The sequence below is a fragment of the Otolemur garnettii genome, unplaced genomic scaffold (assembly GCF_000181295.1).
Source record: "Otolemur garnettii isolate 467f Iridium unplaced genomic scaffold, OtoGar3 scaffold00014, whole genome shotgun sequence".
In the NCBI taxonomy this organism is placed as follows: Eukaryota; Metazoa; Chordata; class Mammalia; order Primates; family Galagidae; genus Otolemur; species Otolemur garnettii.
This window is the reverse complement of record NW_003852409.1, coordinates 14,443,820-14,463,783: the sequence shown is the minus strand read 5'-3', so window position 1 is coordinate 14,463,783 and position 19,964 is coordinate 14,443,820. Positions and strand designations below refer to the sequence as shown.

Genomic DNA, 19,964 nt, shown 5'->3' with positions numbered 1-19,964 from the left:
CCCTTATTAGAGTGCAATGAAGTCACAGCTCACAGCAACCTCTGGGCTTAGGCGATTCTCTTGCCTCAGCCTCCCAAGTAGCTGGGACTACAGGTGCCCGCCACGACGCCCAGCTATTTTTTTGTTGCAGTTTAGCCAGGACTGGGTTTGAACCCACCACCCTGGGTATATGGAGCCGGCGCCTGACTCTCTGAGCCACGGTCCGCCCAGGTTTCTTTCTTTTTAAGATTAAAATATGTAAATATAACAAAATATGTAGAGGGAATTATAATACAATAATATAGCCATTACCCACTTTATAAAATTTTAATGTTTTAATGTAGTTTCTTCAAAACCTTTTGGGATTTAAAAACAAATGAATAATTACAGATAAAGTTCAAGGATTCCTTCCCACTTGGGTTAACCTTCTCTTGGAGGCATAAATTGGTATTTATCATCTCTCTACTTGTGTTTGTGGGGATGTACATACATATTTGGGGAAAATATAAACAATATATAGCAAGTTTCTGCAAGTTTTGAGCGTGCATAGGAATGGTGTGCATGGCATGTTGCTTTAGTTATTAACATTTATAAACCTTTAACAGCTTTGTCGTATACTTTTCTGGTTATAATTTATTCATTCACGGACTGATAAAGTTGATTCTAATATCTGCAGAATGGCAGTGGACATTCTTGAAGGTTTCCTCAGATGCCTGGGTGTTTTCCCCCCCTAGGGTTAGAATCTTTCGATCTAGGGTGTGAGACTACATCTGACATTAGTAGTTTTCGCCAAAGAGTTTTACAAATCTGTTGGACTAAATTTTACTTTCACCAGCACTGTATGACTGTCCTACCGACTCTTGATATTTTCAGACTTGTTAATTTTTGCTAACCTGATAGGAATAAATCGGACCTCCCTACAGCTTGTATTGGACTTTCTCTGAGTCCCTGTGAGAGTAATTTTCTTTTCCTATTGCCTGTCCATGTCTTTGCGCAGTTTTCTTTTAGACTGTTTGGCTTTTCTCTCTTTGATTTGTCAGAAGTCTTTACATTTCACTGTAAAGAAGCCTGTCTTTGATGTATTGCAAAACTTTCCACTGATCTTTAGCTTTTCTTTTCACTCGTTATACAGTCTTTTGGCAGCGCAAAAGTTTGATGTTTTTGATTGGTTATATTTTAGTAGTGGTTTGGTTTTATTTAGAAAGATCTTCCCTATTCCCAGCTTATAAATATATTTCTCATTTTCTTCTAAAAGTTTTAGAGATTTACTTATAGATATATCTTCATCTTGCCCAAAATAGATTTCTATGTATTAATATTGGATTTATATCACCTAAAATGGATTTCTGTGTGTGACACAAATGTTCAATTTATTTTATTTTATATGCGTGAACAGTTAAGCCATTTTCTTAAATGATGGGTAAAACCATGTCTCTCATTTCAAGTTACCACATAAATGTATGTTCTAGGCTTTGTTCTTTTCCATTTGGTATTAATTTGTTTCTATGCCAATATCATGTTTAAATACCATCTCTTTCAAAATGTAGTATTCAATAGACCATCTCATTGATTTTTCAAGCAATCATGGTTGTTCTTTTGTACTTTTATATCTGTGTTGAGGGAGGTGTCAAATGTTATGGAAGGCCCTGTGGGAGTTCGACTTTCTCACATTAAATTTAAATAAAGTTGACCCTTGAGCAATGCCAAGGTCAGGGTTGTTTGATCCACTATGCAGTCAAAAATTTGTGTGTAATTTTTGATTCCCCAAAAATGTAACCACTAGCCTGTTAACTGGAGACCTATCCGGTAACATAAAGAGTTGAATAACACATATTTTGTATGTGGTATGTATTATAAAATGTTTTCTTACAATAAAGTAAAACAACTAAGAAAAATCATAAGGAAGAGAAAAGAAATTTACTATTAAGTGGTAGTGGATCATTATAAAGGTCTTCATCCTCTTTGTCTTCACACTGAGTAGGCCGAAGAAGAGGAGGAAGATGGGTTGGTCTTGGTGTCTTGAGGGTAGCAGAGTTGGAATAAAATGTGTGTCTAAGTGGACCTGGGCAGTTCAAACCTGTGTTGTTTGCGAGCCAGCTATGTGTTAGTCCTGGAAAGACTGATGTCATTACATGCTCCTCTGTTTCTAAGATATTTTACCCTCTTTATTTAGGTTTTCTTGTATAGCTCTTGATATTGATTCAGATATTTCTAGATTTTGAGTATTTATAGATAGGTTAGAGCTTTTATTGTTGTAAATGTGTTTTTTCTTGAAAAAACTTTAGAAACATTTTTTCTGATATTTCTGTAAGAACTGTTGCTTCCTATATGGCTTGATGTTTAATCTAAGAAATTTGCAAAACTCTCTGAATACAGTTTGTTTATAGATTGTCTCATAGTTTCTATGTAGCCAATTTTATTATTTGTGGATGGAAGTAAGTTTTTTCTTGTTCAATTCTTTCACTTTTTACCTCCATTCTAACCTGACCATGACCACTAGTACATGCTAAGTGCAGCTGGTAATTGAGCCAAACTTGTTTGTTTTAAAAGGGAATGCTTCCAACAAATATGACAGTTACTGGAATTGCTTGGTAACTACTACCTTTTATTAAGTTAAGGAAATTAGTTCTCTTCTAATTCTAGATTGTCAAATTATTATAAAAAGGTATTAAAAATTACCAAATACATTTTCCCTATCTTTTGAGATGAGCATTGACTTTTTTTCCTCTTTGAATTTGTAAAAGTGGTGAATTACATACCCAGATTTTTAACTGTTAAATCATCTTTGAATTCTGGAATAAACCCTGTTTAGTTAAAAACAAACAAACAAACAAATACACATACTTGTCCTATGTAGTCATATTTACGTATACCCTATCTTGTGTATGTATATAGCTAACATTAATATTTTTCTGTAAATCTTAATATTTATATACAAGCATTGCTATATTTGATTTACTTGCATTTTATTTAGAAACTCTGATTTATGTTCTTAAATAAGATTGGCTCATAATTTAGTTTATTCTTACTCACCTTGTTTGTTCTTGTAACATCCTTATGCTGCCTTCATACAAAGGCAACTAAGTAAGCTTTGAAAATATAAAACCAGAATGGGATCAGCTGGTAACTTTAGGTAGGGGTCAAGAGAATTGGAAATAAACGGCTGAAGCACAGTAACACATAAGATGGGGGTGGAGGCTTTGGAGTGAAAGCGTTTCAGATCATGCCAAATCTTATAGACAATAGAAAAAGAAAAAATTCTTCAAAATCATTCTACTTCATCTGGATATACCTGATATTAAAATTGGAAAAAATACATTAGAAAAGGAAATTACAAACATATTTGATCTGTTTTTTAAATTATCTTCTATTTTTTAAAAATATTTTCTATTTTTTGAGACTTTGGGAAAGAAAAAAAAAGTTAACTGATGACTCCATACTGAACCCCAGAGTCACAGCATTCTATGTTAGACATACTTTTATCTGACAGTGTGAATGTTACTTTTTTGCATTATTATTATTGCTCAGTATTTCATTGCAGCATTCATCTTATTTCTTTTCTGATTGTATTTATCTTCGTTCTTTATGAGGTTTTTGTTTCTAGTGTTATCTTAAACATTGTTATTGTTATTAAATTTTCAGCCTCTTTAATTTTGTGAAGGCAAAAAGTGGGAACCAAATAAACTGTACATGTACAGGAAAATTAAAAATATTAAGAATAAGTTTTAAAGAATAGGAAGTATAACGCTTAGACTAATAGAAGAGGAAAAGGGAATACGAAGTCAAACAATTAAGTTCTCAGACGCATCCCAGAAAAGGTGCTCCGTACCTCACTGCTGAATATCACTATAGTCACCTTCGAAGAATTCCCCTTGGGAAGCTGTGCACTGATACCAGGGCCTCGTCCGCCCTTCACAGCACTTGTTCTAGGGTGATTTGTGAACTTAATTGTCTAGCCTCATACAGTCAGTTCCGCTTTGTCTTTAATCTTTCATCATCTGGCATCTTTGGGTCTAATCCTGCTGCTGACTGCTGCCAGTTCTCCCTTGTTGTGGTCTCCCTCCTGGGTTTTTCTTCTTTGGAAAGATGAGTTCATATTTGGTGGAGCTGATGTGAGAGATCCTGTGCGGCTGCATCGAGGTCTGGTGCGCTAGAGAAGCTTGGTGTTTGCTAGTACCAGGCACACGGAGTGGGAGCGATATGGGAAGATCACAAACTCGGGACCCCCGTTTGTGTTCATTCCTTTTCCTGTGGGTTCTCAGACTTGACACCTCGTCTGACTTCAAATCCAAACCCTGCATGATTTATAGGCTTGGAGTCATGATGTCTTAAGGGAGTCTTTTAATTCATTTATTTTATTTTCCAACCTGGAGCCTAACGTCCAGACAGACTTCCTTGTTCTCCCCAGATACATAAGTATACTATTTTTTTTCTGATCTGTTCATTTACTGATAAGGGGATCTTTGAGCCTCCTAGCTGGATGGGTGGGTCTCAGTTCTATCTCGCTGCCTCAGTGAAGGCTAAGTGTTCATTTTCTGGTTCTCAGTAGCATTTCAAACCCTGTCTCCACAATCTCTGACAGTTTACTTCCTGAGAAGCCTGTCACCTGATACTTCTGGGGACTATATTTTACATCTTAGTGCCTTTATTGAATTTTTCCATTCTTTCCTCTTAGGACCAACAGAATTCTCTCTTTGGAAATTTGGCAGATTTTGCCAGTTTGCTGATGTGAGCTATCGTGGATAAGAAGTATTTTTCTTGACTTATATTTTATATTTTCCTTGCTTTCTTTTTATATGTGTGTATATCATTTTGAGGTACATCACTGATTTATAAGAAGTAGCACTTCTTGTACTTTTTCAGATAAACCTTTTGAAATTTAGTAGTTGCATATTCCTTAGCACTTTAAAGATTCTAACTTAAATCATTTTTAATTGGTTTCAGCGTATTTTGTTGCCTATTTTCTGATTCTAGTCAGAAACTGTCATTTTTCTTGTTTCTAATTTGAAGCCCCACAAAGAGTGAAGACTTTATTTATTTTGGTTAATAGGGACTTAATGGCATTTAATTAAGTCCTATATTGTCTATTTTCTAATCTTTTTTGGGGGGTGGAGGAAATAGGTCTGATTGTTTTCAATTTAAGAGGTAGAATTTTGGCTCGGCGCCTATAGCTCAACCGGCTAAGGCGCCAGCTACGTACATCTAAGGTGGCGGGTTTGAATCCCCAGCCCGGACCCGCCAAACAACAATGACGGCTGCAACCAAAAAATAGCCGGGCGTTGTGGCGGGCGCCTGTGGTCCCAGCTACTTGGGAGGCGGAGGCAAGAGACTCACTTGAGCCCAGGAGTTGGAGGTTGCTGTGAGCTGTAATGCCACGGCACTCTACCCAGGGGGGACAGCTTGAGGCTCTGTCTCAAAAAAAAAAAAAAAAAAAAAAGAGGTAGAATTTTAAAAAGTCTGGGAGATCATTCTTTCTTTAATTTATGAAAGAGAAAATTGAGACTCCGAGCAGTTATGGAACTTAATGAAGATCAAATTGGCTGGTTGAACATCAGAATCAGGAGGAGACCTGGTTGGCCAAGGCTGTAAGTCAAGCCCTCATCCACTTTATTACTGGGCTTTAACAGAATTGGGTCAAGTTGGCATGATTTATACCTTATTACTGGCCCTTTATCCAATGTAGATTAAAATCTCTCAGAGGATGTCAGCAAAGTGCATGTTCACATATTTATCCAATTAGGTACTACATCAAATAGATTTCATTAGTAGTCTGTGAATTTGTACTAAGAATTCCTTTTTCCTTTTGGCTAACAAACATGTAATCGTTTTTCAGGGGATTAAAAACGCATCACATGCACTGTGAGCGGCTCCATCGCGGGCACAGAGGGGTGTTGCTATGGTACACCTGGAAGGCATAGGGCAATACAATGGCCACCTGGCAGGTCATAGGAGTTTGTGAATGTGAACGTGAATAAATGAAGCACACAGCAAAGATGAAGGCCACCTGTGCCTCTTAAGAGTAGGTTTGTTATGACAGCTTTTGAGGTCACATGGTAGATAGGCCGGTGAACTTACGAGATTTGGAACATTTGCCCTGTAGGCCAGCCATGGAGGCCCTGCCCCTTCATGTGAGATACAGTAATTGGTGGATGAGAGAAGGGCATTCGTGTGGTTCTTTTCCATGTTGAGAACAATTTAACTTGGGAATAGCGCTATTGTATCTGTATTTTTATTTCTTAGGGCAAAATTTTGTAACTTATCTTTTTATAGAGAATTTCTAATTACAGTGATGTAAGGGTTAGAATAATAGACATTTTTGAAAGGTACTTACTGAGTTTTTTTCTGAGCATATTCTTGTTTTTCCCCAAACTTCTTGCAATAAATGAGTTACTTTCCAAACATGAAAACCGTTTCTAATCTTACCTATGTAAATTTTACACAGTTGTCATTCTGTATGCGTTTATTCTTTCCCCCATTCTTCATTTTCTCCAGTAATACAAAAAGTTGTCTGGCTTGGTGCCCGTAGCTCAGTGGTTAGGGTACCGGCCACATGCACCAGGGCTGACAGGTTCGAACCCAGCCAGGGCCTGCTAAACAACAATGACAACAACAACAACAACAAATAGCCGGGCATTGTGGCGGGCACCTATAGTCCCAGCTACTTGGGAGGCTGAGGCAAGAGAATCACTTAAGTCCAAGAGTTTGTGGTTGGACTAAAAAAAAAAAAAAAAAATTGTCTTCTTACTTTAGCATATTAATTATTCAATTTGGTGGCATTTGAACCCATTAAACTTATTTTTAAAAATTATTGTTATAATTTAAATGGTATCTTTTGACTTTTACCTGAGGAATGAGAGAAGTTAATAGTTACATTCTCTCCTCCTTTAAGTTTTGATTGTAAAATGCAGTAATTTTAATCACAGGTGAAGTTGTTATTTTTATAATAGGTATAACTTTTTTCAAGAATTATTTTTGATATTTGCTTTGTGTTTTATAACCCCATGAGAAGTAGTTACTTAAAGGCCTATGTCTTGTGGGTTTTAATGCTTCCTGCCATGGTCTTTGTGTTGTGTGTGCTTTTGTTTTTTCCGTTTGGGGTTTTTAAAAACTTTTCTCATGAACGCCTTATGTAAAGACTCTCTTTACGAAGGAAATGTAGACAGTGTTCCATCATCTTCATATGAGAACATCAGCACAGTTGGTTGTGGATCTTAAACATTTTCTCCGTATAATGGAGATAGTAATTGCCAAGGTTCCGTTCTTAGCAATTCTACATCTAATGCTTGGGAATGTCCTGTTCTCTCTCTCTTTAGGTATTTGGAGTTTTTTAAATTGGTTTTTTGTCTCTACTTTTAGAATTTTTCTATACCACTGAAGTTCTAAAATCTCATCAAGTTATATCTACACTTTAATCGCTTTTAATGAACTTTCTTTTATGTAAATTTAAATCAGTAATCTTCTCGGAGCTGTGTTTCTTCTGCTTTGCCCTAAACTTTCATAGCTTCCTAATTTAACTTGACCCCCCCCCCCATATCTGTCACCTTTCCTTTTATTCCTGTTATCTCTGACCCCTTTCTGAGTGCTGGATGAATTTCTTAAGTTTTCTCTTTGCCATTTTAGTTCTCTGGAATTTTGATACTTCATTTCATTGCCTGTGTTGCTGTTTATAATTCAGAAATGGTTTTTGCATTTGTTCTGGTAGGTGCAATAATAGTTTCCGAAAATATCCGTGACTTAATCACATCTGTGAAGATGCTACCTTACATAGGAAAAGGAATTTTTCAGATGTGATTCAGTGAAAGATCTTGAAATGGGGAGATTTTTCTAGACTATCTGAATGGGTCCAGTGTAATTACTAGGATCTTTAAGGGTAGAAGAGGGAAGAAGGAGAGTTAACTTCATCAATGCGAGGAAGACTTGACTGGCTATTATTGGCTTTTGAGGATGAAAGAGGACCATGAGCCAAGACATGTGGGCAGCCCCTGGAAGGTGGAAAAGATAATAAATCAGATTCTCCCCTAGAGCCTCTGGAAGGGAACACGACCCTGCCAACACCTTGATTTTAATCCAGTGAGACCCATTTTAGATTTCTGGCCTCCAGATAATAAATTTGCATATTTAGGCTGCTAAATTTACAACAATTTGCTAGAGCAGCAATAGGAAACTGATACAATCTTCACATAGTTTTTACTGACTTTTTAAAAATCTTCATAATGGCTTGCTGTATTTTTAATACTGCTACAGAAACAAAGAGCATTGAGAAAAAAATCAGAAATATCCTATAATTTAATCTTCCCCCCTTTTGTAATTTTATATCTCCTCCCCTCTCATAAATATGCTTTGGTGGGGGGTGGGGGGTGGCGCCTGTGGCTCAAAGGAGTAGGGTGCTGGCACCGTATACCAGAGGTGGTGGGTTCAAACCCAGCCCTGGCTAAAAAAAAATATATATATATATATACACACACACATACACACACACACACACACATGCATGCTTTGGTGGAAGGTGTTTTCTCTCACTCTTCAGGGTGGTTGTCTCCTCTGAAATTATGTTTTCTCCATTGCGTTTGGTAATTTTTTGTCTGCTATGTCTTTGTAGCCAGGACTATCTTATTGGCTTTTATATAGTCCATGTGCAGTTAAATCGGGTTCTCCTTGAGCTTGGTGTGGGTTTCCTGAGTGAGTTCATTGGTTTTTGAAGAAGTAAGAAAGCTCATTCACTCTGCCCTTCTGGCTGTTACTAGAGCTGCTTCCAGAGTCTCCTCTCCACATTCTCTCGACATGTTGCTTTTTACAGAGAATAGAAGACACTTAATTCCTTTTTCAATTCAGTCCTGTTGTACTAAATGTAGTTGAAATTCCTCAGGTATATTAAACCCTTCTATTTTTCATTCCTGGTATATTTTCTACTCTTTCAATATGTAGCTGATAATTTTTGTGAAATATAGAGTCTTTACCCAGAATCTTTAGTGTAGAATTTTAAATCTGAAATAAAACTCACACGTAATTTAGTCTAACTTTCTTATTTCACTGATGATAAAACTTGGATTCAAAAAAATCACATTAGTTATATTATTAAATATGTATTTTTTTAATGATATCATAACTTTTGAGAGAAAAGAAATGGCGTAGGACTGAGTCTCATGCCCTTTGCTGATTCAGCACATGAGACACCACTAGAGAGAATCTGTCAGTTTGATTCCTTTTAGCTTATTGTGGTTTAGAAAGACAACTTGTACTTTATTTTGTCATATTTAGTTTCTCTGCATGGGAAGGGCTAAGAAACTGTACATATCTCTGCTTGACTCTGTTGGTTCTTGTTCAGAAGTTAGAATGCTGTGAAATATTGTGTGCTTGCTATTTGATTTAGACACCTCTCTCTGTCCAGGGAAAGTAAATGGTTACAGGGGCTAGTGGAAGGGATAGGAGTTTTACATTTCTGTTTGCAATTTATGTTTATTCTTTGCAGAAGGCAAACTTGTAAAGTCTAAATATTTTCTCTACTAGCTTTAATGTATTAATGCAATCAATGTGTAGAAGGGAGGGCTGTCTGAAAGTACCCAGCCATGGTTAATACTATTTTTCATATTACATGGCCGGATACTTTCCAGACAGCCCTCATATTTAGCATCTAGTTCATCTAACAGTTGGATACCATACAGCGGTAAATAAGAAAGCTAGGATCTATGCCCTTATAGGGCTTATAGCCTCATAGGGGGAGGATTCATTAGATAATCAGGCAATTATTATACAGTGAATTAAGCGTCATTGTAGGGGAATGGTGATCAGAAACACTCTGCCTGGACTTGGGAGTATCTGAGGAGAATGAATAGAAGAAATAACATTTCAACTGGTGAAAACTGGGAGAAGATTGTGGCATTCAAAGTATGGTCCCTGGACCAGAAGTATCCACGTTACTTGGGGGTCAAATTTAGATGTGCTGTATCAGACATTCGTGGGGCATGGCCAGCAATCTGTGCTTTACAAACCCTCCAGGTGATCCTGATGCTGAGAACCAGAGGTGAGAGAGAGCGCAACATATTTAAATAGAGCTGCAGCAGAGACTTTGAAGTCATTAAGAGCTTGAGTTAAGGCTGGAGAGGCAGGTAAGGCCTGATAAGATGGTTGAAGAGTTTAGGTTTTTATCTTAAGTGCGCTTGTAAGCCACTGAAGCATTTTCAGTAGGAGAACAGCTTGATCGACTTTGTTTTTAGAAGGATCATGAGAGAAGAGATGGGAATTGAGCAGAAAGAACACCTAGGAAGCTGTAGTAATAACAGTGACAGCCATACCTGTGGGATAAAGTAGACAGGTAAGGGAGATACTCACAAAGGATAATTTCTAGGATTTTCTTTTTGATTTAAATGATGAGGATGAGGGAGAAGGAGGAATTCTCAGGTTTAGCACTTAGGCCACTGGATAGATACTGACTATCTATCTGGTCTCTGCAGTAGTAAATATAGGAGGAGCAGGCTGGGGAGCATGAAGAAGATGAGTTTGAGTTTGGTTTTGAACACTGGAACTGAAGAACTCTTACAGAGATACCAGTAGGCAATTCAGTATTTGCCTAGAGCTCATGAATATATAGATATGCAAATATTTGGGATGTACAAGGTAATTGAAGTCTTAGGAAGTCTTAGGGGATCAACTACATATTGAAAGTGTATTGAATGAATGGGAACAATATTAGAATATTGTAGAAAGAATATTGTAGAAACATCCATATTGGGCATTAGAAGGGGAACCTTCAAAAAGGACTGAGAAGGACCAGCCAGAGAGAACTATCAAAACCCATGGAAGTATGGTATCATGGAAACCTAGGGAAAAACATGCAGAATGAGTCCCTTGGTCATGTGTCTGATGCTTACGTCAAAGGGGTGGACTGGAAAGTTTCTACTTGGGTAGCCATACAAAGAGTAGAGAGGCTTTGGGAAGTTACATGGATCTCAAGGACAAGGATCTCAAGTTACAAGGATCTCCTTGACTAGGACCCCGCCCCCATCTTTCCCGTGGCTCTTCTCTACTCTCTCTCTCCTCTTCCCCACTCTCTCCTTATCTCCCTCCCCTCTTTTCTCTCCTCCTCGGTGCTGCTCTGCAGCCTCCCTCCCCCCCACCAATAAAAACCTTTTGTACAAGCAAAAAAAAAAAAAAAGAATTTGACTAGAGCAGACTTAATGGATGGGCAGGGATAGAAGCCATTATGAGAAATTAATGGGAGACAGACATTGTAGATGACTTGGCTACGAAGGAGAATAAGAAAGCTGAAAGGAGATTATGAGATTGTAGGGAGTTGTTTTTTTTTTTTTTTTTAAAGATAGCAGAAACTTATCTTGAATGTTGATGGTAAAGAGTGATGGTGGTGGGGAGGAGGGAGAGAGGGATGATGAAGGGGAGAAAACTGAAGATGGAGGAAAAAGGATGCAATTGATAGAGCAAAGTTATTGAAATAGTAGGAAAGGGTGGAATTCACAGCACTTCGGGAAAAGGGACACTCCTTCTGCTGTAACAGAAGGGAAAGGAAAGATGGATTATTGAACAGGTGATTTTGTCTTGGTGGGAGAAAAATGAGGGCCTTCCAATTTGATGACTTTCTATTTTCCTCTACTTGGCTACTGCTATTGGAGAAAGAGAAGATGGGCTTCTGCCGTTGTGTCTGTAGAGAGACACTGAGTAGAACATATAGAATAGTAATTAGGGGGAAACCCAGATTATTGTGCTGTTGTCGTCCCAGTTGAGGAGAGATATCATGAATTTATACTGAGATCAATCTGCAGATGTGGCTTTCCCAGAAGCCTTAATGTACGTGTAGAAATGACAACAAATTTGATTCATCTAAGCAATGTTTAAGACTGATATTATTTCCAAACTACAGTGGGATGAGGAGGTAAAAAGATAAAGGCCTCTGTTCCCTCATCTAAAAGTTCCAAAATTCAAGAAACTCTGAAAACTGAAGTTTTTTTTTTTAAATACCTCATTTGGTGGCAAAACTTCTCTGAATGAATCATTATGAGGTAATTTATAGCCTTCACTTACCAAATTTAATATGTTTATCTGTGATTGTGGAATGCTGTCTCTAACTCTGGCAGGGATGTTATAAATGTCATGTATGGAATATGCACTGTAAAATCAAAAAATTCTGCAGGACACCTAACCCCAGTGTCCAGAAGAGATTGTGTTCCTCCTGTGTTAGTAATAAGGAGATTCAAACAATACATTATGAAATCTAAGCTGGATAAGAAAAAAGGGAAAGTTGGAGAGAGTAATCCGCTAGGAAGAAGTAGAAGAGTTAAGGAAATAGATAACTGCAAATAAGTGAGAAAATTTGAAGAATGGGAAGTCGTGATGGTTGGAATGTCTTAGTTATTTCCAAAGGAAAAGAGTTCTGTGTGGATACAAAGTTCAGGTGTGTGACTATGGAATGGGCAGCCAAGTGGTAATGGAATAGAAGGTCATTAGAGATGAGGTCAAGAGAAGGAGCGACAAGAAAATTAGATGAATTTCCCAGAGTAATGGCAAGATTTGGGATGGAATGGAATACTATAAGCCAAGTTCTCTGATCTTCCATTAATGGGGCACTGTGTAAGGTACAAAAGATACCAAGATGTTTGAGACAAGTTCTTCATGCTTCCCCAGGACTCTCATCTCTCTAAGAAACAGATAAGTAAAAAGATCAATAATTATACAGCATTTTAAGTGTGATGTTCAAAGTATGACCTAAAAGCCTTTAAAATCTAGATGAAGAAAGAGACTTTCGATGTCAGAATAAGTCAGGAGACTAGTAAATTCATGTGTTTCACATTGTTTTTGGGATTTTCACAGTTTGATAAACACCTATGTACAACTTGTGGATATTTGGCAGAACATTTGATCAAAAATAGTGGTGAAAACTGTCAGATTTGCTAAGTCATTTATTAGAAACAAAGCATGATAAAAAGAAGAAACAGGCAAAGTATAAATTCCCTGTAAGAAGCATTTTTAAAAGTCTCAGATAAACTTCAGGCTCTAGTCTGTGTGATGTATAATTTTCTAGTCTCTTCTTTGTTACTTTTAATTTTGTAATTTCGGTTTTTCTATTGACTATCTCTATTATTCTATTATAAACTCCCTCAATCCTTTTCGGATTTAAGTGAGAATGTAAGTGGTAAGTGAAAACATTCTAGTCAATGATGTTAAAAAATAAACAAACATGCCAAAAAATTATCACCTCACCTTTTAAAAGATATACTTTATGTGATCTAACTATGTTTTACTTCTTGTAAGCCAGTGTCAAAGTGTCAGCTCCTCCAAAAAAGAAGAAAAGTTCTCAAACGTCACAGATTGGTTGACAAATGCTATTCTGGGGACGAGGAGTTGTGGGAGCAGGCCATGCTGACCACAGGAATGTTGAACAGCAGATGTTGGCTTTGGGCAAAGAACTTTTGATGCCTAGTGACTTCTTTGAAATGTTAGGACCGATGGTCCTTGTGGGAATCTCCATCACAAAATGTTTGTCCCACATGGAGTGTACTATGTGAGAACAGAAATGCAGAATAATAGGGCAAAGATACCCTATCGGGAAACCAACTGTGTTTACAGATTCCCCAAATAACAGGTCAAAATAGATTTTACTATGGTAAATATTCCAATTGCAATGTTCTGCACAATTTCTGTCTCATGTATTTTAAGCAAGATTTCTGGGCTATGTGGCTTTTCTAGTAGACTTCAATGACATGTAACCACTCAACAAAGACCTTGTCATTTATTTAACTCCAACTGTCTTTAATCTTGAGGACGGTAATACTGTGAGAAACTGTGGGGTTTCAACATAACATAGAATGTTATGTTGGATCAACATAACAAAGAATTTTCAAATTCTTTGCCTCCCCCCACATATGCTATAGAAGTCGTGTGTTATCTATATGTCTTTAAATTTGGGTCTGTGGTTTCTTCTTTCGTTCCATCATCTTTTCTCCTTTCTCTTTTAGTTCACAGCTGTGAATGAACCACAGTGCTTCTACAATGAATCCATTGCCTTCTTTTATAACCGGAGTGGGAAACATCTTGCCACAGAATGGAACACAGTCAGCAAGCTGGTGATGGGACTTGGAATCACTGTCTGCATCTTCATCATGTTGGCCAACCTCCTGGTCATGGTGGCAATCTACGTCAACCGCCGCTTCCATTTTCCTATTTATTACTTAATGGCCAATCTGGCCGCCGCAGACTTCTTTGCTGGGTTGGCCTACTTCTATCTAATGTTCAACACAGGACCCAACACGCGGAGACTGACTGTTAGCACGTGGCTCCTCCGTCAGGGCCTCATTGACACAAGCCTGACAGCATCTGTGGCCAACTTACTGGCCATTGCAATCGAGAGGCACATTACGGTTTTCCGCATGCAGCTCCATACACGGATGAGCAACAGGAGGGTGGTGGTGGTCATTGTGGTCATTTGGACTATGGCCATTGTTATGGGTGCTATACCCAGTGTGGGCTGGAACTGCATCTGTGATATTGAACATTGTTCCAACATGGCGCCCCTCTACAGTGACTCTTACTTAGTCTTCTGGGCCATTTTCAACCTGGTGACCTTTGTGGTCATGGTGGTTCTCTATGCTCACATCTTTGGCTATGTTCGCCAGAGGACTATGAGAATGTCTCGGCATAGTTCTGGACCCCGACGGAATCGAGATACCATGATGAGTCTTCTGAAGACAGTGGTCATTGTGCTTGGTGAGTTTGTCTTGACTATAACTTACTTTATGGATTCCCAGTGTCTTCTCAGTATCACATTAATTTATGATAGTGGTAAAAAACACTAAGGAAATAATGCATTGACATATTTAATCAGCTTACCAGTCTTTCTACAATTATAGAATCAGCTTTATGGATTTATGGGTTTCAGTGGTATAGTATAAATGGTGGCGATATAAAAGATATCATTGAAGAGTTTGGCTGTCTAATGTTGAAAATACCAGAATAACCAATCAAATTTATTTAGCTTTTGAGAGATTTTCTTATAGTCCAAGTCATTTTTACCTTGTGGTCTCTATGTTACAGATTTTCTGACAGAAAATGCTTTCATATGAATATGGACTATCCTTTCATAGGTAGTAATTTTTTTTAGTCTATTAGTACGTTATCTTTCATATTCTGCAATTGTTACTGCATGTATATAAGTATATTCAGGTTTTGTATAGATTTACTGCACAAAACACATCAGAATTAACGATGTTCTCTCAGTCTTTGTGAAAATTTGCTTTTAAAAAAATTTTCTGTTTGTAGTAATGGAAGTTAATTTGGATTTCAAGATGAAGAGCAAGATTTCATTCTTTTTATAGATGCAAATAACCTTTTTCTTTAAAGAAGTATTATTTTTCCTGAATGAAACATTTGTCATAGTGATCAGGAAGACTGTATTTATTCATTTAGATACTCAGAAAATAGTTAACGAGCACCTCATAAGTTTTAGGCTCTCCTGGCCCCTGGGGATATATACACAGAAAGAACAAACATAAAACATTTCTTTTGGAGTTTAAAGTGTCTATTTAAAAAGTTTACTCAGTGAGAATAAGTTTAAATACTTACCCAATTGAATTACATATTTTCCAAAGCCTATAGTCAGGCCAATGTTTGATCACATTTAAAAACCAAAAAAAAAAAAAAAAAAAAAAATTCTCTTATTATCTCATCTTTTTCTAGGGAAATCCAATGGAAAGTTCCTACTATTCTGTTTGCTCCAGTTTGCAAAGCAGCGTTGAGTGAATGTAGCGGGTGGTTGTGTGGCTCCCCTTAAACTCTGGGAGTTACATTAATTTTGGTGATGGAAAGGAGAGAGAGCCCCAGTTATCCTTAAATAGCATTCTGGTCGGTGCCTCAGTCCTGTCTGTGTTGGTTTGGGTGACTGCGTCCTGGACATCATTTCTGGCTATCCTGATTGTGACCCTCTTGTAGAAAGGTAAAAATGAGAACTAGGCCTTGGAATTGCTGACCTAGCTGAAGCCCTGCCTAGCTAACTGGGACACTTAGATGATAGCTATACTAGAGACCTTCCCTTGTATGTGAGATTGTCTTGTCCCAGCCAAGGAGGTTTAGTGGACAGACAGAAATGGTTTCCTTATATGTTTAATTATCAGCAAGACCGTGAGCATGCCTGTGCCACAAGGACATGCCTTTTTGGCACCGGGAACTGGTTTAATGGAAGAGAATTCTTCTATGGAGGGATGTAGTTGGCTATAAATACAGATATAGCTTTGGTGGCTTGTTCGCTGCTTACTACCTGCTGTGCAGCTGGTTCATAACAGGTCGCCACACTAGTCCATGGCGCAGGGGTTGGGGACACCAGATAGAGATGAAATGCATCTTAGTTTACTATGGATGCCATTTTTGTATGAAATTAAATAACATGAGACACTTCTCTGTTGACTCAGATGTTTATTTACTGATGACCTAAAAATGTCACCTCGACACTTTTCATATTGTGTGTACTTTTTCTGTGACAAGTGCTGCTTCTGGTTCATAGAACCGCAAGCAGTACTGAACTTGCACTATTAACCTGCTGAGTTCTTGTTTTTATTTCGACACTTGTATAACATCTAGCATATTCCGGTACGCAGTGTACTGAATGATTCATGCAAAGTTAACTTTTGTATCTCTTTCGGTTATTTTACACATTGAGATAATTATTGAGGGTTTATAAAGATACACTTTCCAAGTATATCTGCCTGAAATGACTCTTACCCCTTCCCAACCAAAACACACCTCTAAACTTGAAAATGACAGAAATAGCATTGTCTTCTGAGATTTAAACTAATAGACTCCTTAAAGATGAAATGTTGTTAACTACCTCTGGAATAAATAACATTATTTCAGTAGCTCTGGGAGGGAAGAAATTTTAGAATATAGCAAACGCCAATCAAGGTAATATGTAAAGAAATTTGGTGAGGCAAGATGGGACTGTGACGGTAATATAGAAAGGAGAAATTAAATGACTATCTTTTTTTTTTTTTTTTTGCAATTTTTGGCCGGGACTGGGTGTGAACCTGCCACCTCCAGTATACGGGGCCAGTGCCCTACTCCTTTGAGCCACAGGTGCTGCCCTTGATTAGAACTTTTTTTGAGAAAGGTAGCAGGAATCATAGAATGGGCAGAATGTGGGTGCTGGAGTGTTTGGATGTGGGACCTGGAATGAGGAATTTACCATCCAGAAAGATGTTTGTCAAGGTTGATGTCTAATGCTGTTCCTACAATGTGCTCCTGTGCTTGAATCGTAAGTGTCCAGTCCTACGTAGGTGTGATTTATGGAAAGGGTGGGTTGGTCTTAAAGGAATAAGAATTTTGGTCTTGTCGTTGTAAGTTAGTCTACTAACAATCTGGGGTTTTTGTCTGTTTGTTTGTTTGTTTTTACAGATTGCACACTTGGTTTTTAATGTCTTCTTTGTCAGATTGTCAGATTTGCTAGGGAAGGTTGGGATTGTAATAATGTATTATCATATCTTCACATTGCCTGTTATGGTTATCTGGCACAGAGAAGGTGTTCAACAAATAATTGTTGGAGGAATCTATGTAATGACAAAACCAAGTGTGTGAGCCTTCAAAAGTGAAGAGCAGAGAGAGCCCTTCACTACAGTACACGCCACTTGAGCCATGTGGCAGCCAAACCTGGTTACTTTAGGCGACTCCTATTTTTAAACATTCCAGGCCTTCTAATCCAAACACAAGGGCTTGGAAAATGTCTACAATGGCTGCTCAGTAAATAATGTGTCTGTTTTACTTTCATTTATTCTAGGGGTGGTTTCTTAGTTTCCGTTCTCACTTCATCAGAATGACCCCTGGGTTTTAGACCTGTTCATTCTTCATGATCAAGGGAAGAATTTGTTGGTCAACATCTTAAATCCTAGGAGTCAACCTAAAACTGAAAGCTTCTTTGAGATTTATGATGACAATACCAGGGGCAGGTTTTTAAGCATGACCTTATATATAAGCTGCCTTTGAGTGAGTACTGGATTTTAATAATTATTTGTCAAATGCTCATGGAGCATTCCCCATGTGCTCCCTTAGAAATTAGTATTTGTAAATAACAACCTGTGGAGTATAAATGCCTTTATGGATTTGTTATCCTCAAATCAGTGTGAAGAAAGACAGCGATTAGGTAACTTGCCCAAGCCCACACAGCTAGTGAGTATAGAAGCTGGGGTTCAAACTCAGGCACTGGGGTTCCAAAACCCATGGGTTTTTCACCTCCATGCTTTCCTACTTCTCTTTTCTAAAAAACATCATGTGCTTTTTGTTAAGTTTGAACAGCAGTGTGTTCTTACCCAGAAACATTGTGATCGTGTTTGTTTCTGTTGCTACTGTCTAGGGTGCCTGGGCTTTTCCCCCACAGGCCGGGGAGCTTTAAGGGAGCTCCTTTCTTCCTCTCGCTACTGAAGAGCTCATGACTAATTTCATCTGCCCTTCTCTGCTCTTTGGTGTTGCAGCACCTATTCTGATTCAGAAGCATTTTGTTTAAGGTAGAGTTAGCGTCAGGGTTTCTCGTGGCACTGTACAGTCACGCAGTCCTTCCCTGGGCTTGAATTCTCCCTACTTGACATTTCACCAGGAATTCCTTTAGCAACTGTTCCAAGGCTGCACAGAGCAGCAGTCAACACGTTCTTCCTTATTTGACCGTTCAGTGTCTTGAGTTGACGCCCTTTCCTTTCCGGCTCTATTGGTGATGACATTTCTGTTGGAGATTGTTAGAAAAATGAAAAACCAGAATTTGGAAAGAGAAAATCATGGTTAAGGTGTGGCAGTTTTGCATCTGAGCCCTGGGAGGGACATCCATAGCCCATTGGGGGTTATCTCTTTGGGGAGGAAGAGGAAGACATTGTTCTTTTAGTTTGCTCGTGATCCCCATGGAAGCTTAATATTACTCCTTATCTCCTACGAGCTCCGTCTTAGCTAGGGTCAGTACTCAGCACGGGTCTTCTGTGTTGGGTAACGTTGCATCAAGGAAAGTTACATATTCTTCATTTTATGTTGAGGGAACTGAGTTAGGATAGGGTAAATAACTTGTCTCAGGTTATTCTTTTTCTAAGTGGCAGAACTGGAGTACAATTTTAAGGTTGTTGTAGACCAGCATTGCTCTCTGGTCAGAGGACAGTGACTCTCCACATACCGTGTAGGTGAATGGCACTAGTGCTGGGAGCCAGAGACATGTAAGCCCGTTGTTTTTTTGTTCACTCTGATGAAAGATAATTTGGCCATTATCCTATTAGCAAATCTGTATGTACTTCTGTTTTCAGTTTAATTCATGTTATTGAGTGCTAGTTGTGTGCTAAGGAGTGAAAAGATAAATGAGGAAAATTCTCCACAGAACTTATGGTGGAGAAGAACAGACCCAGAAGGACCTGCCAAGCAGCTGGGTCCGGGTGAGAATAGAGGTGTAGGCATGGGACTTCTGAGGGGAGGGAGGGACTCCCCAGGGCACCAGTATTGCGCTGAGTGCAGCAGCCTTAGTGTGGGGTGGAGGAGGAGGTAAGTGATAGCATGAACAATGCCTGTCGCCCTTGAGGAATGAAAGTGTGGTTAGCGTGTAGTAGGATTGCCAGGAGAGTTTTGACTACAGGGTCAAAGCCTTTATCACATCTATGAACTTGGCTTCTGCCACAGGTGACAGGAGATGCTCCAGCATTCCTCAAGATTGAGGTAGTGTGATCATGTAATGTATCATCCAAACTGAGATGCTTTTGATAGTGAAAAAAGGCACTAGGTGGGGTGCTGGGACAACAGGCCTAATCTCAGATGTTCTGAGCTACCCAGGATGTATGATTGCACTTCCAGGGGCCTCACTTTGTGTTTGTCTATATTCTTTTATTTTTATTTTTTTGTTGTTGGGGATTCACTGAGGGTACAAGAAACCAGTTTACACTGACTGCATTTGTTAAGTCCCTCTTACAATTGTGCCTTGCCCCTAAAAGGTGTGTCACGTACCCAGACCCCACCCCCTCCCTCCTTGCCTCTCT

General features: G+C 38.4%; 1 protein-coding gene across 1 annotated transcript in view; it reads left to right on the top strand.

The window, feature by feature from the left end:
• Nucleotides 1–19,964, top strand: part of LPAR1 (lysophosphatidic acid receptor 1) — a 146,732-nt gene that overhangs the window by 64,122 nt on the left and 62,646 nt on the right. The window contains exon 3 of the mRNA XM_012802345.2: nt 13,944–14,691. Coding sequence (XP_012657799.1) covers nt 13,944–14,691 — 748 coding nt within the window. The remainder of the gene's footprint in view (nt 1–13,943; nt 14,692–19,964) is intronic.